Below are 26,315 nucleotides of genomic sequence, written 5' to 3' on the forward strand. Positions count from 1 at the left end.
GACCTCGGAAGTCGCCAACATTGCTTTCGGTTAAAAGCTGCAACTCAGTGAGTTCAGATTCTCGGCCAAGGTGAGTGATGACAAACAATTCACCCGTTATCTGACGAAATTCTGTAGAGGGCAATGGCAAAGTCGTTTTGTTGACATTTTTTTTATTAGCCATTGTCAGTGCAACTAAACAGGCGAAACTGTACTGTCATTACAATATATCACACAATAATGTAGCATAATTACAAGAAACTCCAAACCAGCCTTCCCCCAGAACGCGTCATATTAAGAATTGCTTATCTTCCTCTCGCTTCTTGCTCGCAACTACGAGCAGCAAGCTGGTTATCGGTGAAGTTACTAAAATAATCCTCCACTGTGTTCTGGCAGTTATATCAAACTCGAAGTTGTTGGTGGTTGCGTGGATGAACTAAAAAGGAGTGACTCACTTCCGTGTCAAAGTGTTTGTCAGTCGTTTGTGTCAAAGAAAATCTCCCTCTTAAAAAAAAAGAATACACTACTATTTAAATGATATTTTGGGTCTTTGTCTCAACAAATATGACCACTAAAGAGACCTACAAAGTTTCAAAACACACACCCTTCCAGCATGCTGTCACTCTACAACGTCAACTGACTGTAATCGGTGGGCGGACATGTTTACTTATCAAACGTAGAACTTAATGGCAACTGGCAACACTTTTTTCCTTTGTATACTGACTCATAGCAAACACGTTGCTTTCTCAAGAATGTTGAAATGATTTGTATCAAGATTACTACGCATAACGTAAGTGGTTTATTGCGAAATTCACTGAACAACAGCTTCCATGCGTTGGCATCATCAGCTTTAAAAATAACTATATTGCAATTCCTTAAATAAGTTTTAACACGTTTGAAATTATTATTTCGCAACTCCAATCTCCCGTATAGAGCATTTTTAATCATTGTTATCTTCTCTGACTGCAAATCAGATTTTCTAAATTCAGAATGGGCTACTTTTCTATCCAAAATGAAACACCACATTTGACACTAGGCTATATAATCCACTTCTCAACAATAAGACAATACGCATATGCAAGATCATTGGCTACTATATTTTTTGTCTGATTTTCTGATACGCTTCATTTATTAGACTTGTTCAAAGGAACACATTACATCAGCCAAAAAATAGGGGTTAAATACATATATTAAAATAAAACTAAGCTCAACCAATCGACAGTAACCTTTTTTCCTCCTTCCAAATGTTTAACCTTGGTGTAGCATTTTAAACAGAAGTGTCCTCTAAATGTCAGTACTGTATCAACTTTGCCAAATATTTCACAGTAAGTGTGGCATTGTAAACTCTACCAATAGTTCCTTACACTTGAGTTTAGAGATAAGGTTTATGAATTTCTGCTCTTAGAAACTCAATCTGAACATCTACTTGGAAAAAACACTAGCATAGTCACTCACCCCCCTTTTCAAGTTAAGCTATTCTTGGATAATTTAGGGGCACATTTTATCAGGAAGAGGTGTGGAGGTTTTATGTTCAGTAGAATTAATAGTCCTTTTATCAAAGGGAGAGGTTTGAAACATCTGGTTTGAGGTACTAAATGAACCAGAGGTGCTATGTTTGCCCAGCTGAACTGTGAAAGCATGGAGGCTGATTTGGGTGTTAGCCTTTTAATCGCAGTCTTCATATCCCTCAGTGGTTCACTTTCAGGGTGTCTATATGTTGTTATTTATTTAATAACTTTATTATAATGTGTCTTTTCATGTCAAAATTAAGTCTCTCTCTCTCTCCCTCTCTCTCTCACACACAAACTCACACTTGTACACACACACACACACACACACACACACACACACACACACACACACACACACACACCACGACTCCACACATGAACTCTCACACAGTTCAGTAATGTCCATATGTGCACAACTCTTTCTCTGCACATGAACTCTCACACAGTTCGGTAATGTCCATATCTGCTCAACTCTTACTCATGTATGTAACATTTGCCTTAACATGGACATTCTTGTGTGTGAGGGTTTATTTATCAGTACGTCGTCTTGCAGCGGAACTGAAACCACTTCCCTTTTTACAAACACCCTGCCCATGCCAAACCTTTCTGTGCTGCTGTGCAGTTATAACAGCTTGTGTGACCATAGCTGGATCTCAGCACCTAGTTCGCCATGACTTCCCATTTGGGAACTGCTGAGGGCCAAACAATAGACCATGTGTGACGATCAGTTAGACCTGTTCATCGATGAATCCTATTGCATTCCCATGGCATTAACAAGCCAGCTAACCTGGCACCAGCATTCATGGCATACCACTCCTCTTATCTCAAATCAGTCAGACCTCCAGCTTGTGTCACTGGTGTTGACATTCGGCAGAGCTCAGAACTGTTCCCTTGAGGCAGCTGGTTCTTACATTGACACACATGACTCATCCCACCTGTACAAAGACACAGTGGATATAAAAGTACACACACATTTTCCCTTTGAAAGGATTAGTTTTTGGAAAGAGCTGCAAAGCGCATTATGTCATCCCTATCTAGACATGCTGCAGAATGATTCTAACCTTCAGTTGTGACCAACTGATGTGGCTTTATGTGCTTCTCACTCTAGACCATCGGTTCCCCAGGGGTACGCAAAGTGGTTCAGGGGGTACGCGGGGAGAAAATTTGATTTGCGTATAACATTTTCAAACTGAGCTATAAATAGACATGAAATCTTAAATAGTCTGAATAGCCAAGTCGCATTGGCAAAAATACTCATGTATACCCATATTCAGCGAAATAATTCGGGTCGAGGAGGCGTGTTGGCGTAGGTTAGTGACCTACCCTGACAATTTCACAGTTTCAAGTGGTATGGTGCGCGGGGGAGGGGGCGTGGCGGCGGTGGTTACAAACATGATAAAAAAAACGGGGGGTACGTAGCTGGACATTCAGTGTCTGAAGGGGTACGGGACTGTAAAAAGTTTGGGAACCACTGCTCTGGACAGACATTTTTCCTTATGAGGTGTGATGAGAGAGAGAGCTTGTGACAGGAGTTTGTTTCAAATCCCATGAAAAAGGAGCGACTGAACCTATGTTTGTTTAGCAAGACTGCCCACTCCCTCCCCTGCTGCAATGGCTAATGGGCTTTTTTTATATGAAAAGAAAACGTTGTACTGACAAACTGGCATCCAGTTCTGACATGTTTGAATGCTCCTTCCCTATTACTGTGTCAGTGCCTGCTGGAATAGTGGGCCACATTTCCAAAGATGACGTCACGTACTTTTGAAATCCTCTGTTTTGTGTATGCTTTTTGGTTGTTTGTTTTCATTTTTTGGCTGTTACACCCTTGTTTTCAGCAGTGCAGGTTTTCAAGATGTCCCTCCACACAGAAACCGCCTTAAATAAAAATTGTTGTTTATAGATTCTGACAAGCAAAAGGTCCCTTCTCAAACCCTCACCACAAAAAAACACCTCTCATGGCAAGGAAGTGTCTTTGTACCTTTTACAGAGCTCCTACAAAACCAAGATCCAGCAATCCCTCAGATGGTTTTCCAGCTATTAGCTTTAGAGGAAATGTACATATATGGTGTAGATACGGTCCTGAGGAGCACTGCTGCAAGATTGAGGATGATTAAGTCATTCATGACCGAAGCATCTCATTTGGCAGGGGAGTGCTGCACTTAAAAACGATCCCGCCCTCCACTTCCCCCAGGAGAAGATAGCATCTCTCTGGACTGATTTCAGGCCTACTTCCCTAAACGGCATTTGCGTCACTCCTAATTCAATGAAGGCATCAGTGCTATCATTAAGCCAGACAGGTCAAGTTAACATACGAGGCCATCAGTGATCTTCTGTGGCCCAGTGACCCAGAACCTTTGCCATTTTCCAACGTGGGATTCTAAATGGCAATGCTGTAGTTGATCTCCTCTTTCCTCAATAGCAGCTTGGACTGCAATGAGAGAACTGAAACCTGGCAGTAATTAGACGGCACTTGGCAGCGCTGTCTTTATCCCAGAGCTTGAGGTTACCCTCCACCTTTGCTCCTCTTGGCATTGCACCTGCATTAATGCTATTAGGTATTCCCGCAGTGAAGACATGCTGTTTTCCGTTTCTCCCTGGCCCATGCCTCAAGCTTCGCTGTGCTTAAACTATATTGAGTATGATACTGGCTTCAGGCAGCAAAGATTCTTTCCATCCACCCATTTACACTCTGAACTGATTAGTTTGTATAGAGTAAAATAAACACTGAGAATACCAATATGCACATCTGTGGAAACACTTGGAGATCCACACCCAGATATTCACTGAAAGGAGTCTGAAAGAATATGTGGCTAGTGGATTCATACAGACCTTCATGAGTTCTTCTTGGAGCACATGGGCTTGCATTCAATTTCATGCACTTATGTTGAAAGACAAAACACATTAACAGCCAGTCATATTTCTTTAGGGAGGGACTGGCCTCACCAGCACAAATCTGGTAAACCCCGAAGTGCGCACCATTATGGCGCCCGTTAATCCTGTACATGCTGAGTCATGACTGCCTTTCACTTGTAGCTATAGCCACTGCCTTAAAAAAAAGTACATGCTTATTTGAGCTTACCAGTGCCCCAGTACATCTGTGTTTGAGTTCAGCTAACCCAGTATACCTTAATGGCACAGTGACATCCACAGTTCCTTTACTATTGCAGCAGGCCATGTGTCCCTTTAAGGGTGAGCTAGACGTGGTGCACTAATGCTTCTGTCATCACCTTCAGAGTGAAGGTCGGGATTAAACAGGTTTTTTTTTCTCGCCCAAATGGCCCATTGACGTGACAGAGGGCCTGCCTCAGTCCAAATGGCAGCCAACTCCCCAGCTTTGAGCCAAGATCAGCCATTGATCCCCAGCTCTGGAGATCTGTGCTGCTCTGTACCAGAGATTATGGGATGCAGTGTACCAGCCTGAGAAAAGAGAGTGGAATGCGGAGACGCACGCACACACGCGCACAAACACGCTCTCTCACACACACAGACACATGCACATACACACACACACACACACACACACACACTTATGCACATGTACATCTGCTGTCTCAGTCACTGTTGGGTGTTAATGCTGAGTCTACAGTAATCTCCTCTTTCATTCTTGTTTGATGTTTATCTCCAGCAATCTGGAACATGGTTATTTATCTTAACAGTGGAGAGAGCGACAGAAAAATTGCATTTTTTTTGTTATTATGCAAGTTCAGCTTACACTGGATTGATGTGCTGTTATTGCATGAGTTTGATTCTGATCTGAAAGATGAAGCCACAGTTGACGTAAAACAGCTCACCGCCGCTCCAATACCACATCTCGCACACGCAAGAGGGTCACAGTTTTATGTCAGCAGCATGGTTTTTGGATTCAGTTTGGTGTTACTCAGGTATCTCTACATACCACAGGCATCCTCTTGTTTGGCTCTTTTGCCTGGCCAAAAGACAGTGCTGAAAAAGAATGGCCTTCAGATGACTGGCTCAGCCATCCGCAGGAGATGGCTCAGGAGGAAGCAAGAGGAGCACGTTCTTCTGCTCACCACCACTCATGAATAAAAGACCAGTTCCTTTGGAAAAGGAACAGCTATAATGAGTACAATACTAACAGTCTGAATCTGCCCTGCATCTGAGGTGTATGGGTGCTGAATGCAGAGGCTTGTGTGCTTCTGTGGTTATGAAATCAGTGCGTGGTGGAGGCTTGTTTCAGAACCTCAGCCTGCCACCCCCCCTGCCCTGGAGTCACGACCCTGCAGAGAAGGAGTCATGATGGCTGCGTAAACAGAACTCCGCCCCTCGCAGCTAACTCCCAGCTGTAGCCCTCCGTTCTCTGAGCTCATCACACTCTTCTCTTGATCCTGTGATCAGACATTTCAGGGTGGCGACCAATAGAGCGAAAGCCATTTTGAAAGCAAGAAAACAGGAGGGATCTAGAGGCAATGATTTAATGCAAGTTCATGCTCGCAGTATTAGCACTGGTCCTTCAGGCCTCAAGAAAAACACTACTTCCGATGTATTACAAATCTGGAGTACACACACACACACACACACACACATGCATAAAGTATTCCTACTGGCACTGATAATCCCAGTGTGTGTTGTGGTATTAGGTGAACACCCCCCCCCCCCCAGTAGCTCAAACACAGGGGCAGATGGAGGGAGAGGTGGGGGGTTACATGCTTAAAGCCATGCTTGTGTAACAGCGCTTGCTCAGTCTAAACAGACGGTCACTTTCTATCCACTCCCTCACCCAAAACCTCCCCCTCTCCCTCTCTCTGTGATATTTTTTTTCTTTCTTTTCTCACACACACACACACACACACATACACACAAACAAACTCTCATCTTATGCAACTCAGCTGTGAGCTGAGAGTGACGTCACTGCCAGTGACACGAGCACACTCCCCAGAAGTGAAATTCCCGCTGAATGTTTTAGAGCGATCCTCAGATGTAAAGAAGGCGGAGGAAAACACACATAGACACACACACACTGAAACGCAACCACACATCCATACACACACACACACACACACACACAAAAAAAAAAACTCTAATCACACACAGGAAACAGCATTCAGGCCTTTCTGCCACAATCTCTCTCATGCATATGCACAACCACCACAGCTTTTTAACACAGGCAAGACAGAAATCTGGGTCAGGGTACAACTTTACATAAAGGATGGAGTGTGTCTTAAGTCGAAGGGACTAAGAACTTGGTGTGACCCCTTAAGCAGTGGTGCATACACACAGTCGCACGCATATGCATATGTCACACTGTCAGATTATAGTCTCTAACAGGAGGTCTGCCTTCGGAGGCATGAAGAGAGACGCATGCGCAGAGACCCATCCAGAGAAAACTCAAGGATGTCAGAAGAAATCCATTAGGTCCTCCTCCATCTCTCCTCCGCTGTATGTCTCTACAGAGGGTCCTCATTTTGAGCCGTAATGAATACGATGGAGGCTGTTTCACAGGCTTTAATGAGCTCTGCCCATAGGAAGGGAGAAGCTGTGTGGGCCTCTCCAGTAGTAATGGCTGCCTCTCCCAGTGGAGCCCATCAGACTGGAGTGCTTTGACATGTAAAGTAGCAACATGAATGAAATGTTGAAGAGGGTGTGAGTGAGAGAGATAGTGAGTGTGTGTGTGTACATGTGAATAATGAACGGATGTATGCATGCATAAGTCACTGAGGTCTTCGGACGGCCTCTTTGAAACACAGACCAGGGCACACACACACTCACACACACACTCATGTAGTGTACACATACACTCACGCAGTGTACACACACACTCACGCAGTGTACACACACACTCACGCAGTGTACACACACACTCACGCATTGTACAAACACACTCATGTAGTGTACACATACACTTGCATGTACAACACAGCTAAATAAAGTAACTTGACAGGTGTGGCACTTGGACACCTTTATTTCTCGTAAAGGGAAACCTTTTCAACTTGGGCCCTACCTTTAGATCTTTTTGGGTCCAAACTTTTATTAAGGACAATTAACGTTCAAAATCGGTCCAGTATTAAGAAACCGGTATACGCAAAACGGCTATACAATGGTAAGGCAAGCCAGCACGCCACCAACAGGCTCATAAATGTTATTATAAGGGTGACAACATAGAACGGATCCCTACAAAGAATATACCTGTGTCTGTTTACCTCAATAACTGTAAAGAAACTGTAGAAATTGACTATTTGTACAGTCAGTGTTTTAGCTTTCTCTTCTTCCTGTCTCTGACATGGCACCCCATTCAGTGAGTGCTGTAGTCATTTACTACAGTTTCTTTACAGTTATTAAAACTCCCAAAGTTTCCCTGTAAGAATAGTATATTTAATTAAGGCCAGTGGCACTTGACAAGGGATTGAGGAATGGGACAGTTGAGAAGGTGTGGCATACGCACGCCACCAAGGGCACTCTGCTCCATTCGGCATGATTACAGGCTGCTGTGAGAGCATATTATAAGTGTGAATGAGAATTCCATTTGGAGACACAATAAAGTCAAGTGCACCTTTGTCTGCCACAAGGACGTTATAATGTGCAGGTTTTGTGGAATGGAAAATACAGATCAAAAGGCTTTTCAGATCAGATCTACACTCCAAGATCTAACTGTGTCAGCGAAATAAATGAGATCAGACTTGGATGAGATGCAAATCTCTCCTTTAAGATGACAGCCAAGATTTAATGTTCTCTTTCCGTCTCTCTCCTTCCATCGTTCTCACTATTTCCCTGTGTCCTTGTCTCCCACTTTCTCTTGACCCTCGTTCCTCCTAGGTCCCGCAATCTGTCTGGCTCGCCAAAGCCTCGCTCCGTGAGGAAGGTGCACTTCATCAAGAACATGAGACAGTATGACACCAAAGGCAGCAGGTAGGTGATCTCTCGGGTAGCAAGTAGTCTCTCTCTGTCTCTGTCTGTCTGTCTGTCCGTCCTCTCTTTCTCAGTGTGTGTGTGTGTGTGTGTGTGTGTGTGTGTGTGTGTGTGTGTGTGTGTGTGTGTGTGTGTGTGTGTGTGTGTGTGTGTGTGTGTGTGTGTGTGTGTGTGTGTGTGTGTGTGTGTGTGTGTGTGTGTGTGTGTGTGTGTGTGTGTGTGTGAATTTTCATTTCTTGTGAATATGGCTGTTTGTGGTATTCTTTTATTTGTGCTGAAGAAAAGAAGTGTGACGAAAGGAGGTCTTGCATCTAAACATAATGGATCCTGCTGAATGCACAGTAATATGCGCCGGCCTCAGACTAGATATATAGCCGTGTTGCTGAGCACAGCACACCCGCTAGAATACAATAACTACATTCAGCCATGCAACACATAACCGGGCTGTTTCTCAGAGCCAGCTATTGGCCTTGACCTTGCCCCTGCTGTCACTGCTGAGCTTGCATTTAAAATGTTAGCCAGTTCAGGAACTGAAACCCCCTATGACACCTTACATGGGTGACCAGTCCAACATGTTCTGGATTCATGTTGTTGTTGTTTGACCACTGCAGTGAATGGACCAGCCTGCTGAAGGCTTCATTGATCGATTGCATAATAAAACCCCAGTCTGCTGTCCTCCTCCTCCTCCTCCACCCACACCCGTCTGCCCGGCCTCTGTAAACACCTTTAATATTTGACAGTGGCTTCCAGCAGTGTCCCGCACAGCTATTATTACATGCATTTAATAGGGCAGAGGGCTCGTGCCCAGCGTTTATGTAAGAGCTCTAACCCAAAGGCCCTCAGGTAAAGCCACTGCCAAAAGCTAAAAATCCCCCCCTGCCCCCTGCCTATCGCCTGTTAAGAACACCACACACACACACATACACACACACACATACACACACACGCACACACGCACACATGCACACACAGTCAGACGAGTCAGTCACACACCCAGCCCCGGAAATCAATAGTATTTGTTTTCCTTTCAAGTACATGGCGGCTCTAGGGTATTTCTGCCTAGTGTGCTTGGAGAAAGGAGAACTCTAAAATGGCGTGGGTATGGTGAAAGAATGGTGAGCAAGACCTGCCTGTGTGGGGGTTTGTTCCAGCTCAGCCATACAACACCACAATGGCTGTACTGTGAGTATTTGACTGATTAGACGGACAGATAGGCCGTTTGTCCTTCCCTTATAGTATACAGTGAGGTCCATCACTAAATGAGCAAACGTCCGTGTTGATGGTTTGAAAAATTGAAAGAAAACATGTCACACCCCTGATTCACCTGTGGACAAGATTACCATGAGAATGTACCTTGTGCTTTGGTGAAGAGGAGAGATAAGCACTGTTTAGTGCAGTCAAAACCTATTTGTTGCTGTTTCCCCATCACCCCCCTTCCTCCCTCTCTCTATCTATCTATCTATCTATCTATCTATCTATCTATCTATCTATCTATCTATCTCTATTTCTATCTCTCTCTCTCTCTGTCTATCTCTCTGTCTATCTCTCTGTCACAGACCACCCCCCGTCCCTCTGAGCTCTGCAGACATCTCTGCTGTGTCCCCATCCCAAGAAGCCTCCTTGTAGCACATACACCAACTCTGAAAATAACATGCACCCCCCAGCCATCCAGCCACAGCCTTCAACAGGGTTGAGAGGGCCGTGTCAAATCAATGCCAGTGGGGACTGACACTGGGAGATGGGGAGGGCAGAGTCGCATGATCTTTTTAGGAAGAGCACCAAGAGGAGTCTGGTTCTCAGGCCCCCATTGACAACTGAGTGAGACGGTGTAGCCATTGGGCACAGAACCATCGCCGTTGCCTGGACAGCTCATTCCCCTCACTTCCAGCAACGTGCCAAGATTGCTTAGAATGGGACGGAAATATCTCAATTCCGTCTCCACAGGGCTTTTCAGAGACTGATCGGAGTTGTCTAAAATAGCCCCCTTTTTGGGAAAATCAAGCCTGTGTTTATTTTTGAAGCCTATCACAGGGCCACAGACTACCCACATAGCTGACAAGTCTGGGGGATAGGGAGAGGGTTGGGGGTTGCGTGTGTGGGGAAGGCTGAGAAGTGTGTGTTTTATTTACTGGGGCAGAGGGGAGATTGGCTTGACCCCAGATGTTTATTGAAGGCCCATTCTGAACACAGTCTCAGCCCCTCAGTCACCACTGATATTTTTCCCCCTCGCTTTTCCCAGGCCTCAGCTTAAAATGTTCTCTTCCCCAGAGATAGGTGGAAAGCTAGCTCTGCATGCCTGAAAATGGATCGATGAATGAAGGGATGGGGTTGGTGTTGGGTTGGGTTAGGGAGAGCAATTGGTGGTGGCATTGGAACAGGGAAGAGGGGGTTTGCGGTTAAATCAGATAAAGGTTTGTTTTTCTTCTGCTTCAAGTGTTTTCCACTGGAAATAAGCCTAAAGGTTGTTTTTTTTAGCCACCTTTGCCTGTCAGGTGCACGCTGTTCTCATACACCCACACACACACACACACACACACGTCACAAATGCAGTCACAAATGCAGTCACACAGCAGGTGCATTTTGCAGGTGACGGCTCAGAATCAAATTCATTTTGGCTGAATCTCAGAGAGAGTCAAGCGACCGTGCAGGAACCCACAGCTGTTCTGTGTGAAGTAGCTGGGTTATGAAAGTGAGAAAATTCTTACAGTGATTTATGTTTTTACATTTTGAGTGTTCTCTTTCTGTGTGTGTGTGTGTGTGTGTGTGTGTGTGTGTGTGTGTGTGTGTGTGTGTGTGTGTGTGTGTGTGTGTGTGTGTGTGTGTGTGTGTGTGTTCCTCTTAGGATTGTGCTCATCTGTGCCAAACGCTCCCTGTGTGCTGCGTTCTCAGTGCTGCCCTATGGAGAGAGCTTCCACATCAGGTATGTGCCTCTCACCCGCCTCCTCTCTGTCACACTCACCTTTTTCACTCCTTTATCTGTTCCAGTACCTCTCCTTCTCAGCTCTGTCCAGGTACCTATGCAAATTGCACACATGCAGTTACATTAACATGGACGCAGAAACAACATTTCACCCTTGTAGTGTTTTGTGCATTGGATCCGCTATTGTATTGTTGTAGAGACAGCTGGGACTTTGTGTCTGTCTCTGTGTTTGTGTGTGTGTGTGTGTGTGTGTGTGTGTTTGTGTGTGTGTGTGTTGGGCCATGTGTGCAGCTGTATTAGTGCAACGCTGCAGGCTTTTCCTGCTCCGCTCCGTCCAGCATTCCCATGCTGCCCCTCAGTGCCCCAGGGCAAGCACATTTCCCACGCTCCATCAGAGTCAGCCAGAGACGAGGGCTCCGTAACCTCCTCTCCTCTCCTCTCCTCTCCTCTTTCCCTCTCCTTCCCCAACTGGCTGTTTCTCCTATCCTAGTCTCCTTTCATGTCCCAGTCTCCCCACTCTTAATTATGCAGGTCTACCAGGCATTTCCTCCTCTGAGACAAGTAAACACAAACACTGAGCTCACAGTCGCAGCAGTAGCAGTAGCAGTAGCAGTAGGAGAGGGCTGCCTAGACATAGAGAGCGAGACAGACCAGACCAGAAAGAACTCTTTCTCACATTGGAGTCGTGACCTCTGTCTCTTCTCCCCCTTGACACCCCCCTTCTTCTCCCTCCATTCCGTGTCCCCTCGTCCTCCCATCCTCCCCTCCGTGTGAGCGCAGCCGAGTGGCTCCAGGAAAGAGGAAATGCAAGTTGGGAATCTGGCAATGCCTTCCCATATGTGGGGGATATTAAGAGAGGAAATTGTGTAACCCGTGAGTTAGGCAAGTAGTTCAGGATATACAGAGAGGCACGTATTGTATGTATGACCACTGGGACAAACTGTAATCAGGAGAGTTGTGTAAGTGTGTGTGTGTGTGTGTGTGTGTTAGTGTTAGGACAAAGAGGGCCGTAAAGGGCGGAAGTGGGGGAGGAGGATGGTTGATAGGACAGTGCAGTCAGGGGACACACGAATCGGGTCATAGTCCCACCCATCTGTTTGGCTGTGCGGACACGGGACAGAGCTGCATTGCTATCACCAGCATGCAGACGTCTCTCAGGCCACAGCAGAGCCAGTGTGCAAAGGAATGAGGGATAAAGCAGTGTCTGGAGGTACAGAGAGAGAGAGAGAGAGAGAGAGAGAGAAGGATGAGCAAGAGATAGAGAAGAAGCAAGTGAGTCACAAAGAAGATGAATTGGAAGACACTGCAGCCTAGGTGAGCTTTTGCCAAGACACTTGCCAAGGTGTGTGTGTGTGTGTGTGTGTGTGTGTGTGTGTGTGTGTGTGTGTTCAGTGCCAGCCTGTCTGCCGCTCTCTCTCCTCTGTGGAAGTGTGCTACTCCTGTGAGTGGCATGTGGTCCTCATCCTCTCCACCCTCTGCTGTGAGACAGAGTTGCACAATAAGCCATTTTTCCCACTCATGCTGTTATCATGAAGAATTCATGATCTGAGCTAAAAAGAGAGCTGTGCTCTTGCGTCTGCAGGCATGTGGCAGGCAGTCGTAATTTACTGTAATCCACACTCTCCCTCTCTCTCTCCCTTTCTTTCTCTTTCTCTCTCTCTCTCACTGCATAGCTTTATATAATTAATGACTCTCTGGGAGTGAGGCATGTACCTTTTAAGATTTATCTGACTTTATTTTTCTCCTCTCTTTTTGCCTGTCTGCTTCTCACTGATTGTCATGTTCTTCTACATATCTCCCTCTCACATCTTGCTCTCTCTGTCTCAAATTCCAATTATGATACAATGGCATGATCAATTTGCATTGCATTTCTGATTATACAAAGAACTGAGATATATATATCAGTTCTTTGTATAATATATGTGTAATAATGTGTATTTTATTTATATATATATATATATATATATATATAAAGAAAACAGAACATAATATATACCATAACCATATATACCATAACTGCTCTCTCTCTCTCTCTCAGTGAGCCGAGGCCGGACTCCTCTCGGAGGAGGCACTCGTCTGGCGGGATCTCCACAGCGCTGGAAGGGCTCTTGCTGCCTGGGCTGGAGGGGCTGGGCCTGGAGCTGGAGGCCGGAACAAGCCAAGTAAGACCCTCCCGTCCTTACATTCATACACTTGTCCTCCTCTTTAAGTAAATACTGACGGTCACGCGTTAATAGTTTGAGCATTGTTCCCAAACTCCCACCACAATCAACAATCACATCGTTGCATTTAAAGCCAGAGAATGGCATTTCTGGTGTGATGCTCCACCATCATTGGCACGTGAATGACCGCTGTCTCTCTGTGTGTGCAGTCTGTGTCCTACGCTCAGTTCCTGCACCCCACCAACGCACTGGTGCGGCAGAAACCCTCCTCAGTGGACATGACGCTCCAGCTGCCCTACTCCAGAAACAGCATCCCCCGCAGCAGCTACCCGCCCTCCAGACTCAACAGCACCGTGGGACTAGACCTAGGTATGAGCACCACCCTCATCAGTCACACCACACGGCTCCACCCAACAGGTTACACACTTATTGCATCATTACAGAACACTGCATGGCTGGTCATTTGATGATTTCAAAACTAGAAAGAGGAAGCAGTGAGCTAGCATTCTTCATTCCTGCTAACCACTACAGTATCCACACTGAAACTAATCAGCCCTCTTTGATTAATAAATATCTGATTAATAAATATCTGAAAAAAGAGTTTACCTGTAGTATAGCATTGAAGGCACGCTTCTTGAGTAGATCAATTATAAATGTTTTAATAACTTGTTGTTTAAACTGAGAAAGTGTATGAACTCGTAGCTCTTCTCTTCTGAGCGCCATTGGCTCCCTCAAACAGAACTGAATAGATGCCTGTGCATTCTATAGAACATTATAGAAATCGCTTCAAATTTTCTATATATATCTCTAAAAATACCAGGCTTTTTTGTACAGATATTGATTTAAATGCATGTGACAACATATGAAATATACAAATCACAAATGTATTTTGATATGTTTATTGATTGATTATATGATTGATTGTGAATGATATTTATGATGGGTTGCCATTTTGGAGATGATCAGTTGCTAGGAAGCACATTGGCACAGCTCCCCTCTCACTGGCGGAGGATCCTCCTGCTTCCTTGGTTGCTGTCGTCACGGCAGCTCAGTGCAGCATGCGCTGCTGCATTCAGGGCAGTGGAGAGGAGCATGGATCCCTCCCTGCGTCTCCTTGGTCCAGATAACCGTCTCCTCTCCTCCACCTCGCTCTCTCCAGTCACTGATGCTCCCGCCATTGATGCTCCCGCCTGATTGGTGGCGAAGTCTTTTGATCTTTGAGAGCGCGGACCACTCTGTGCTCCCCTGCCTCCTCTTTGCTGGTGTCTCTGACGGCCTCCGTCGGTCTGTTGAGCCCCGCGGGTCTGTCGGTCTCCACAACCATGCTGCTGACTCCCGCTCCAGCTCTCCCTCTCAGCCTGCTGATAGGTTGAATTCTCTGACCGGTTTGGTCGACCATTTTGTCTGGTTCTCTGGTGGCGGCTGCCTTCCTCCTGTCTCCACACCTCTCTGCCCTCAGTCCTCTGTGCTGGCTGCCTCCTTCCATTTCTGGGATTCTTCCAAGAGTTCTCATCTCTACCCAGCTCTCGTCTCACTTCTGCTCTCTCATTTCTCCCGGCGGAAGTGTGTCCAAATTGGCCAGGTCCCTGGCTCTGGTGTCTGAGTTCTCTGTCCCAGTAAGAGTCTCCTCTGCCCCTCCTCTGTCTGTCTCCAGACATGGACATCATCCTCTGATCCTTGGTGGTCTCCTGTCTCTCATATTCATTTACCATCAGATGAGAAGGTTTTTGCTCTTTGAAAAACAGAAAATACAAAGCAATCAAATCAGCAAGTTACTCAAGTAACAGTATTACATGAGGTCTCATCACAGTATATCATTTTTTATGTTGGTTTGCAGTTGTTTCTACTCTCTCTGGTGTAGCAACTTACCATATTTCTCTTTGTTCAGCTCTGTCAGCATGGCCATGCCAAGGGAGTCATCTTTCTTGCCTGTTATTGAAGATGTTATGATATTGTTAAACATAATATGTGTGGATAATGAAAACAGTTCAGGCATTACGATTCAGATGAAGAAGAATTGCTTATGACATCGACTTACATGATGTCAGCTGCGCAGTGGGTACTTCATCCATCATCACCACTTCCTCCACCGCCCCTCCTGCATTCTTGTGTGCATCCTGTGTCCTCTCCTCTCTGCGCTTTCTTTCCCCCATCACCTCTGTCTCCTGAACACCCTCCTGTCCCTTCCCCTCACTCTCAACCACACCTTTTTCCTGGAGGTCTTCCTCCATCTTCTCTCTCTCCTTAATGAGGGTCACATTAAGTGCATCAGTTACCATCATATCTTTCGTTTCCAGGGCTGTGTCCACCTCTTCCTTTTCTCCAGCCTCTATGTCCTCTCCTTTTGTTTCCTCATCTTTCTTAGTCTCAGTGATGGCCTTCAGTTTCTTTTTGGTCTTTTCCATTCTTTTCAGCTCAGTCTTTACCAGATGGGCAATGTTTTTTTCTTCAGAGACAAAAAAAAGACAAACGCGGAGTCAGACATAGGCTACCTTTTTAATTTAATTTAATTTACAATTATTGATTGCTGTTTAGATTTTCACTAGGTAGTAATATTTTCCACAGGACCTGGTTATGCTCAAAGTTTTTTGACAATATGAGACTTCATTCAGTTTTGAACATACCCCATTTCCATCTTTTCAAAAAGAAGAAGATCATTGCACTCTGCAGTAGTTCCTCAGTCTGTCTCACTGATGGAATGAAAAATAAGATAATTAGTTAAGGCCTGATTTGTACACACTCCAAACAATTATTATTAAAATGTAGATGTGTTTATAATACTCACATAACCCTCTGTGGGTAAAGACATTGCATATTTTCTCCATACTTCCCACTGGAAGTGTTACAGTGTTGCTTCCCATGTCACTGTTGTCATGATCCCTTTCTCCCTCTCTCTCGCTCTCTTTCCCCACAATCTCTTCCGCCATCACAGGTGTCTGCTCTTTCAGACTAGTCATCTCGGACTCCTGCGTACCACTCTCTCCCTCACACTCATCCTCTGGTCCCTCTCTGGTCTCCTCATCCAGATGGACCACCTTCACTTCCTTCTCCTGATGGTCCATGATGACCACTTCCTCATCCCAAGTAGTCTCCATCATCTTCTGCTGACCACTCTCGGCTTCTTCCTGGTGTCTCCTGTCAGCCATCTCTTTCTTCAGCTTTTTAGCATTCTTCCTCTGCTTTTTCTTGCTAGGGTTGACTCTCTCGTTCCTCTTCCTGTTTTTTTTGCCATCCTGTCCAGTCTCAGATCTTGCTGCGACATCATCGTTATCCTCCTCTGGGACCGACAAGCAACAGCTCAAAAGGCCACAGAACTTCATCTCCACACAAGTGCTCTCTCTGGTGTCTTCAATTAGACTGATCAATCTTGTGAGGTTACTGCAGATTCCCTGATTCCATCACTCAGTTCTATCTATGACATCACGAGTCTCCTGGTGTCAATGAGTGATGTCACAAAGGAGCCCACCTTAGAATTCTAAAGTCAGGTTCTGAGATGTTGATGGATTTGCTGCCCAGCACAGGCAGGACTGAGTGTTCTATAGTCTGGCATAGGTCTGTTGTATAGCAAGGTTTTCTGCAATTAGCAGTACACTATTGAATATAATTGATGTGCTTCTCCTAGCTCGTCTTTTTTGATTATATGATGTGTAGAATTATTAACATCTTAATGTAAAACAGTCAGAATGATTTGGGTAATACAGTATCCTGTGACTGTACTGTGACTTGAATGGGATTGTGTTGAGAATCCCACAAACACCTCGTAAATCTGTAAATCTCATTGTACCTACATATACAATCACCAAGCACATTCATTGCACATGAAAATCACCATAACAGTTATCCAGAAAAAGGAACCAAAATCATTGCTACAGTTAGTTTTCTCTTTTTACCAACAACAGACCACAGCACCACCAGACCACTGTCCAATATAAATCCCATCTCCTGCACAGGAATATCTAATATGATGTAAACCGGATACAATAATCAGCTGGTGGTGTTGGGTTGGTGTTCTAGTGTGCTGTGTTGTGATGGCTGACTGCTGTGTTGAGGTGTGGAGTGTGTAGCATGCTAGTGCCCTATTTTATCACCCTATAAAGCCACAGAGGGGGATTTGGCCGAATGTGAACTTGCCCTCTGTGACCTGAGCCAGATTACCCCTGACAGAGCACAGGGCTTAGAAGAGATGCCCCCCCCACACACACACACACACAGACATTCAGGCCCATATGCGCACACCAGGGTATAGAGACTGACTGAGATGGAAGCTGCCGAATGAGGATAGACTGCACCACTCAATTTCCGTTGGGCTGTGGAAGATTGATTTAAGATAGTATTGCTTGGTATTTGGATGTGAAGGGACAGAATGTGTGTGTGTGTGTGTGTGTGTGTGTGTGTGTGTGTGTGTGTGTGTGTGTGTGTGTGTGTGTGTGTGTGTGTGTGTGTGTGTGTGTGTGTGTGTGTGTGTGTGTGTGTGTTTGCTCATGAGTGTGTGTGTTCGTGTGAATAATAATGTGCACATACTGTATCTGAATAGAAGGATTCAAGAAAGCTCCATGAATGATTACATGGATAGCGCAGTGTACGTCACCCTCTTTCTATTGGTCATAGACACAGCGCTGCGTGTGTGTGTGAGTGTGTGTGTTTGTGTGTGAATGAGGGAGGGGGAGAAAGCGGGAGAGAGCACACACATATACTTGATTTTCCAAGCTCACTTTCATACACTGTGTATATGCATACATGTTTAACTATATGTATGATGATGTGATATGTGTGATGTGTGTGTGTGTGTGTGTGTGTGTGAGAGAGAGAGAGAGAGAGAGAGAGAGAGAGAGAGAGAGAGAGAGAGAGAGAGAGAGAGAGAGAGAGAGAGAGAGAGAGAGAGAGAGAGAGAGAGAGAGAGAGAGAGAGAGAGAGAGAGAGAGAGAGAGAGAGAGAGAGAGAGAGAGAGAGAGAGAGAGAGAGAGAGAGAGAGGATGAGTCATTGTCACTGCTCTGCTGGCTCTGCTCTTGCCTGCACTCTAGATCCCTGGTCCAGATTTAGCAACCCTTCATTAATGGCACACACTCTGTCAGCTGTGTATGTGTGTTCATGTTTACACCTCTGTGTGTGTGTGTGAGAGAGAGAATGTGTGTATATCCATGTGAAACTAAGTTTAAAATAACAGTTCACTAATTTGGTCTATGTGTGTGTGTTCATGTTTACATGTCTGTGTCTGTGTGCCTTTGTGTGTGTGTGTGAGAGAGAATGTGTGTATATCCATGTGAAACTAAGTTTAAAATAACAGTTCACTACTTTGGTCTACGTTAGAGAGTGTGCGTGTGTGTGTGTGTGTGTGTGTGTGTGTGTGTGTCACTAGATATCTGCACGCAGGTGTGCGTGTCTTTATGTTTGGCAGTCCCTGTGTGTTGCGTGTCCATCTATACTCGTCCTTGATATGTGCCATAATTACAGCTGCGAGACACCCGTGTTTGTGTTGTGCTGACTGACTGACTGACACAGACAGACTGCATCCAGGTGGCCTTAAGTGCAGCCGGATGGTGAGTGGCTGAGGCAGGGCAGGTCAGGCAGAGCGGTGGGCCGTGATAGGCCAGAGCTGTCTCTCATTGTGCTCTCTTTGTGCACGCACTGTAATATACACAACCATGGAACCAACCGCACATGGCTCACCTTCACAAGGCCAGCTGCTGAGTCCTCAGAACATCCCCAAAGGACAGCTTTCCAAACACTGCACATGCCTGCTCTAATGAAGTCTTTGTCTTTTTTCTCTGTGTGTGTGTGTGTGTGTGTGTGTGTGTGTGTGTGTGTGTGTGTGTGTGTGTGTGTGTGTGTGTGTGTGTGTGTTTCACCAGGTCTAGATGACATTGACTACGACCCCAACCTCCTGAGTGACCACCAGTGGCCCTGTGGGAAACACAAGAGAGTGCTGATCTTCGCCTCCTACATGGTGAGAAACAGGAGAGATGAGAGATGGATATACATTGAACAGAGAGGGCGGGGGGGGGATGATTAATCCTAAACACAGAATTTACCAAATAGGCACAGATGGAGAAACAAAGAAAGAGAGAAAGATTGAGAAAGACAGATAGAGCAAGCGAGAAAGTACATGAAGTAGAGGTAGCCAGAAAGGATCCTCGGCAGCTCACTAGTATGTTCATTCTGGCGCTCGTGGTGAGAGTAACTCCATAGCAGCAGTGATGTGCAAGCGCGGGTGTAGAAGGCTTTGGTGGGGGATCGTGTTCTACATAAGTCCCTTTTAGCTGCACCTGAGGAGTCGGAGCAGACTGCCCAGACAGCTCGTTTCCCTTGTCTTTGACAACAGCGGCCACCCAGCGCCAGCGTCAGCACCAGCGCGCCGCACACACTGTTTTCTTACTCAGACGACTTATCACACCGTATCGCCACACACCATCTCCCCCCCACCCCTCTGCCTCCTGCTCTCTCACACTCTCTCTAGCTATCACCCTCCTCTCTTCCTTATTCTCTGATGCACCTCTCTCTCTCTCACTCTCTCTCTCTCTCTCTCTCTCTTTCTCTCCATCTCTCTCCTCCTATCCCTTTCTCTTTTCCTTTTTCTCCCTGCCCACCTTGTCCGTATTTCTCATGTCTCTGGGGCCTAATCTTTTTCCATCTGCCTGTGTGAGCTTTTCTCCGGTAACTCCGGTAAATCCCTGAGGCACGTAGGCCCCCGCCACAGACTTCAGCTTAAGGGGACAGAGGCAGGAACCGGGGCAGAGGGGCTGGACACAGGGGCTCCTTCAAAGAGCTGCCATAAGCCATCCAGCTCTGTCCCCCACCAATCCTCACCGGCCTGGACACTTCTGTCTTTCTCTCTTTCTCTCACACATTCCCACATTCTTTTTCTATCACTATCGCTCTCTTCTTTCACCATCTTTCTTTCTTTCTCTCTGTCTTCTATCAGACACACACGCACACAGACAGCTAATAAAGGAGGCTCATTCACAAAGCAGCTCGCTTAAGGCTAATGCCCCCGTGCTAAATATAAGCACCCGGCTTCCAGCTCCGACCCACATTGAGCGCAGTGTTTATAATTCCACCCTTCTCATTAGCTGCGTCACCGCGGATGTACGGCACGGCAAGGGGATTATAGGGTGTGTTGCTGGGTCCCCAGCCCCATCATGACAGGTGTGTTTGGTGTGGCCCCCTGGGTGTAGCTCTAATATCTCCCTCTGCTGTGCTGCTGGTGGTGATGGTGGTGGGTAAGGTGGGAAGGAGAGGTCGGGTTGTGTAATTATACCTCTGGGGGGCACAATGCCCTTTTTATTCTTGTTATTATTTTGTCTGGATGGCCTGGCTTGGGTCTCATGGCTGATACCTCTGTATCTCTCTCTCTGTCTACCTCACCCCAGACTACAGTCATTGAGTATGTGAAGCCCTCTGACCTGAAGAAGGACATGAACGAGACCTTCAAGGAGAAGTTTCCTCACATCAAGTTGACACTGAGCAAGATTAGGAGGTATGGCTGAAGCTCGGACCACTGGAGACCACTCCTCCCCTCCTCACATCAGGCTGTGCACAACCAGGCTCAGTGCCTCTTACTTAGCTCCCAACTCAGCTATGACCTTAAGAAAACTCTCCTTGGGATAGACTTCTAGTCTTGACCAATCATAATAATTATTGAAATTATCCAGATGGTGTCTGTGGGGGGAAATAAGTTTGCTTACCATCAGTGCATTGGATTGTGCTGTAGCACTGTTTTGCTAGAGTCAACACAGCTGATTAACTGAAATTCCTCTCACTGTGCGTGTGTGTGTGTGTGTGTGTTTGTTTGTGTGTTTGTCCGTGTGTGTGTGTGTCCATGCGCGCGTGTGTGTGTGTGTGTGTGTGTGTGTGTGTGTGTGTGTGTGTCAGCCTGAAGAGGGAGATGCGCACCATGGGAGAGGAGAGTAACCTGCAGCCGGTGACGGTGGCCATGGCCTTTGTGTACTTCGAAAAGCTGGTGCTGCAGGGGCGCCTCAACAAGCAGAATCGCAAGCTGGTGGCCGCCACCTGTGTGCTCCTGGCCGCCAAGATCAGCAGTGACCTCCGCAAGCAGGAGGTCAAGCACCTCATCGATGTGAGTCCCACCCCTGTGCCGAGGCAGTGCTGAGCAGGGGGTCTGAAACATGCCAGCTAGTACAGGTTTTTGATCCTTAGACTAGAGAAGTTGAGTTTTAGGGAGCCTTTGTGTGTGTCTATACGTGCCATTCAACTGAGAGTATTTTTGTCACCAAAGAGAAAATATTCAGTCTGTTTATCGAGTGTTATTTTTAGGCATTGTCATTTTCAGACGGGAGCCTCATGGGACGTTTTCTCAGACACACATCAGAATGTCTGCTCTCCGACGCATTTTTTTGTCAATTCTCATTCCCAGAGATTAGACGGAGTAGTAGAGACGGGGGAAATCTCCTGAGAGACACGTGATCTCGGTCTGTGGAGACAAACATCCCAGCTGCTGTTTCCAGTCATAGGGAATTGCCATAAATTAGATTATAATGGCTAGACAAAATAGGTGCAGCTGTGCGCTGCTTAGCCAGACCACAGATATTTACAGTGGGGCTTTTGAATGCAAACCATCCTTGTGAAGGCCACTGTGGTTAATGGCTTCTACTCGGGCTTCATTCCCCATCTTGAGCTCTGTCCGCCCATGCATCACCGCTGACCCCTTGCACCGACACCTGCAGCATATCATCACCGCGCTGACTCAGCAGTTTTGCAGCGCAGAACGCAGACTCTGGGCTTCTCATGTTGTGACAGCGGTAGTGCATGATGTGAGCGACAGGGAGAAAGGGAGGTAGAGAGAGAGGGGGAGAGAGAGAGTGGGAGGGAGACAGAGAGAGACAGGGAGGGAGGGAGGGAGGGAGGGAGGGAGGGAGAGACAGGGAGGGAGGGAGGGAGGGAGAGCAGAAGAGCAAAGCCAGGCTCAAGTTTCTGTTTAGTGTTTCTGTCTGTTCATATGCTGACCACACTGCTTGTCCTCAGCCTGACTCATTTGTTGTGTCCCATTTCCTTACGCACACCGACTACACACACACACACACACACACACACACACACACACACACACACACACACACACACACACACACCACGATTGCTCACATGTCATCTGCAAGCCTCATATTCCCTTACGGACCCCCCATCATACTAGGTCAGCCAACCTGCTCAAGGTGTAATTAGTGCTGTTGGCTTACAGGGCACCAGGTCTTCAATTTCTGTGCGTCTGAACTCCCCTCTGTTGGGATTAGAATTTGTGCATACTCTGACACAGCATGATTCTCTCTAAGCTTTCCAACACTGATAAGCAGAATCAAATGTGTTTTGCTCGGATGGGTTTTACTAACACAGGTTTTACAGAGGGACAATATTTTCACTATATGAAAGGCCAGTGGTCAATAATAAAGTAGCAATCATTTAAGCTTGAAATAGTCCAAAAATGTCAATATATTTCATAGTCATTTTACATTTATGCTATATTCATTACTTTTCATGAATATTGTGAGAAGATGTGTGTGTGATGTCTAATGTGAGGAAGGACTTTGCGCACCACCTCAATCTTATACATCTCACATTTGTGCTTCACTAGCAGGAACCTTTAATCAGGAACCATTCGTTCTCATTGTTTGTTTCTTAGTTCTCCTTTCCTCTGTTTCCCACCTACAGAAACTGGAGGAGCGGTTCCGCATAGGCCGGCGCGAGCTGATCTCATTCGAGTTCTCCGCGCTGGTGGCACTGGAGATGGCGCTCTACCTGCCCGAGAGCAAGGTCATGCCCCACTACCGCCGGCTGGTACAGCAGCAGCAGTCCTGAGCAGCAGGTCCAGGGTCGGGGAGTCTGTCTGTGTGTGGGGGGTGCTCTCTCATACCTGGGGGCAAACGGCTTCAGCAGCGGCAAGAGCGATGTCTCAAACACACTACACCCCCTGCTGGATGAAATTATAACACACCCTGTAAAACACAAGAGAGCGCTCACTTTCAGCATCAGGAGACAAGGCTCTGTGTGTGAGCGTGTGCGTGTGCGTGTGCGTGTGTTTGTGTGTGCGTGTGAGTGTGTATTAAAGAGACTGAGAGACACTGTGAGACCAATAGCAACACAATTATTTAATAAGTAATTCCAGTTGTTACTGGTTTGTAAAAAAAACAGAACATAAGTGTGTGTGATAGAGGGTGCTGTGTGTAGCAGAGAGACCAGTATCTGTGTTCTTAATATACTGAGGGTAAACCAATCTGTACAAACCTTTGGACAAAAGCGTCTGCTAAATGACTAAATGTAAAGCTAGCAGGTGGCTATTTAAAGATTCAATCATTATTACTCAACTTTTATAATGCAAAACATTCAAGTTGACAAGGGAAGGTTTATCCCAGCTAAAATGCGTGTATCCGTGTGTGTGTCTGTCTGTGTCTGTCTGTGTTTACCTACGTACAAGTGCACATAAGTAAGTCATCAGATTTTCTTAATAATAACCAAATATAACTGTCTTTTTTTTAGTAACATTACCTTTTACTAGTTGAATTTATCTTTTTCTACAGATGATTTATTGACAAACGGGTGCAATCTTATCGCAAACTAGATATGTAACTACAGGTCTTAGCCATCAGTGCAGTAATACGTCCCAAGCACATCGTTCATGTGTGCGCCCTCCTCAGCACAGGAGGTTATTATGAGGCATCGTCTCTGCTGGTGTTGATGAGGACTCCGTTGTGTTTTCGCCTGAAACCAGGTCTACTAGCATTAAGGCACTGGGACAATCCTGTGAGGTTTGTGCTCTATGTTAGAGACGGTGCTAAATACCGGCACATTTATCGTGCTTCCCTTTGTACCCCTACTCTCTCCCCTACCTCTCTTTTCTGTTAATGTATCACACTGTGCCCCATGTGTTGTTTGTCAGCAGCAATGAATATTCCCACACTCATAGTTTAGTTCACACAGGGAGTTAATCACTGTGATCCCAGCTTCCCCACAGGCGCGGAAGTGACTGTGATGAATGAGCTTGTGCCACGGCACTAGTTCAGTTTCCCTGTTGAGTGTTCCTGTGTTCAGTGTAATACTCTTAGTCATTAGGCAGCGGGACCTCATCTAGTTTTCTAATGAAAAGGATGAGCAGTTCGGCTATGTATGTTTTTTTGGTTGATGTATTTTTATATGTATAATAACCGTCTTGCAGTTCTCCAAGTTGTTTTCTGTTCATCATTTCCGTTAATAGTGTGATTTTTGTCTATGTATGCATGTATGTAAACAATCAGATTTGCACTTTATAAATGATGCTGTTTTCCACAGCAGCTTAGTATTAAGGAAATATGTCCTTAATCGATTTTTCCCATGTCTTCCCTCCATGCCAATGTTTTGTGCGCCCCCCTGTGGTCATAGTGTGCAATAGTCTGAGTACATACGGGAAGAAAAGGGAAAAGTCAGGATTCCTGATAGATTTCGATTGTTCTCAGGCAGAAATTCTAATCGAGCAGTTTTGTAATATTTTTGTGTTGTTGTGACACTGTTAACGTATGGTTCAGATGTTATCATTTCAACTTTACCATCATGTGATTGCATTATGTTTTGTTTTTTTCCCCCCAAAACCCATGGTTTTTGTTGTACTCTGTTGTACTGTTTTCCAAGGGCCACGTTGTTTGTCAGTAGAATTATCTTACACTTTCCATTCTTACCACTTCCTGCTATTAGCATGGCAAACCCGTCTTGGCTGTGGGTTTGCGTCTCTGCTCTCTCCCTAAGATGCCCTGGATGGATCTGAGAGCACCCGGTGTGCAGGTCTGACCGTTTGATGAGTCTCAGCGGGGCTCTGCTCTCATCTCTCTTGTCATCAGTTATGGAGTGCAAAAGAACTGTTAGAGACCACTGTTTTTTAGATATATAGAATAATAATGCACTGATTAAGATATCCATCTTAACAATCTACAAAGTTTCTCTTTTTTAAAGCAGCGTTTTTTGATTTCTAGATTCAGTGTCCATATTGACTCAGTGGTAGTTGTATGTAATGAACAGTTTGTCAAAAATTAAGTGCCTGTAATTAAAGACTTATTTTGTTGTTGGTTTTAGGTCGCAGCAGTGTTAAGCTGTCTTTTCTAAACCGTTACCTTTGCCCCCTACTGTGAAATCTCATATTTGTGGCGTATTAAAACTAAGGCTCTGTCAGGAGTGAGATGGCCAGAACTGTGACCCTAGAGAAGCAAGCTTAGCTGACCAAGCTGGGGATCATTCTCTGACTGGCATACACCAAATAGGAGCTTAATGTTGCAGCAGCCAGGCCACCAAATACCCATAAGACCAGGTATTCTGGCATTGACCTCCATCTGGCCATATAAAGCCCAGAGTGAAAACATCACGGCTACAGAGAAGTTGGAGGGGTTAACAGTTTGATGTAAACTTATTGATTTTCCGGTCATGAATTTCCCCCGGTTACTTTTCCTTGATTTTCTTGTTGGTTTACATTATTATTATTATTATTATTATCATCATCATTATTTGTGTGTTACCCAGAATACTGTTGTACTTGTGAACTCAATTGAATTATATGTATGTGTTTTCTATTGTATATTGAAAAAAAAAAAAAAAAACACTTTCTAATATATATTTTCTGATTGCACTAATTCTATGGTCCTGTCTTTATCATCCGTGTGCCTTGTCCTTCTTTCACTTTATGCAACAGAAGAGAGACTTCACACCCTAACCATACTTTTGACTAGCCCAGTTGACTCCCTATGACAATAAGTTCTCTTGAAAATGTTCTTCTTGAATCTAAAACAGGAGAATAGGAGTGAGCCTAGAATGAATCAAAGTGATGACATCCACTAAGGTCAAATTAATCAAATACATGTAAATTTAACTTGTATGTTCAGTTTTCTTCAAAGTCTCAAGCACCATTATCA

At 45.5% G+C, this 26,315-nt stretch overlaps 2 protein-coding genes across 2 annotated transcripts in view; one reads left to right on the plus strand and one right to left on the minus strand.

The window, feature by feature from the left end:
* The window catches only part of cables2b (Cdk5 and Abl enzyme substrate 2b), a 26,526-nt gene extending 490 nt beyond the window's left edge, over positions 1 to 26,036 (plus strand). Inside the window, exons 1-9 of the mRNA XM_031566266.2 lie at positions 1 to 70; positions 8,262 to 8,354; positions 11,197 to 11,274; positions 13,313 to 13,436; positions 13,646 to 13,805; positions 19,287 to 19,381; positions 20,805 to 20,911; positions 21,307 to 21,511; positions 23,098 to 26,036. The exon at positions 1 to 70 is cut by the window's left edge and continues 490 nt beyond it. Of these exons, the coding sequence (XP_031422126.1) occupies positions 1 to 70; positions 8,262 to 8,354; positions 11,197 to 11,274; positions 13,313 to 13,436; positions 13,646 to 13,805; positions 19,287 to 19,381; positions 20,805 to 20,911; positions 21,307 to 21,511; positions 23,098 to 23,244 (1,079 nt within the window). The 3' untranslated portion in view covers positions 23,245 to 26,036. The remainder of the gene's footprint in view (positions 71 to 8,261; positions 8,355 to 11,196; positions 11,275 to 13,312; positions 13,437 to 13,645; positions 13,806 to 19,286; positions 19,382 to 20,804; positions 20,912 to 21,306; positions 21,512 to 23,097) is intronic.
* LOC122132864 (glutamic acid-rich protein-like) lies at positions 15,203 to 16,829 on the minus strand. The gene is made up of 4 exons (XM_042707638.1): positions 16,222 to 16,829; positions 16,061 to 16,126; positions 15,475 to 15,882; positions 15,203 to 15,365 (listed from the first exon to the last, which is right to left on the minus strand). Exons 1-4 carry the CDS (start codon positions 16,754 to 16,756, stop codon positions 15,280 to 15,282), a joined length of 1,095 nt encoding a protein of 364 aa, XP_042563572.1. The 5' UTR covers positions 16,757 to 16,829; the 3' UTR covers positions 15,203 to 15,279.
* Positions 26,037 to 26,315: the final 279 nt, after the last annotated feature.

Source organism: Clupea harengus, chromosome 4 (genome assembly GCF_900700415.2).
Source record: "Clupea harengus chromosome 4, Ch_v2.0.2, whole genome shotgun sequence".
Taxonomy (NCBI): domain Eukaryota; kingdom Metazoa; phylum Chordata; class Actinopteri; order Clupeiformes; family Clupeidae; genus Clupea; species Clupea harengus.

Excerpts from the sequence above, each read along its gene's own strand:
- LOC122132864 (XM_042707638.1), bottom strand. The coding sequence starts at position 16,756 with ATGAAGTTCTGTGGCCTTTTGAGCTGTTGCTTGTCGGTCCCAGAGGAG. Across the intron at positions 16,127-16,221 it reads CTTTACCCACAGAGGGTTAT|TGAGACAGACTGAGGAACTA; the intron begins GTGAGTATTATA and ends TCATTCCATCAG. Across the intron at positions 15,366-15,474 it reads CACTGCGCAGCTGACATCAT|GCAAGAAAGATGACTCCCTT; the intron begins GTAAGTCGATGT and ends CTTCAATAACAG.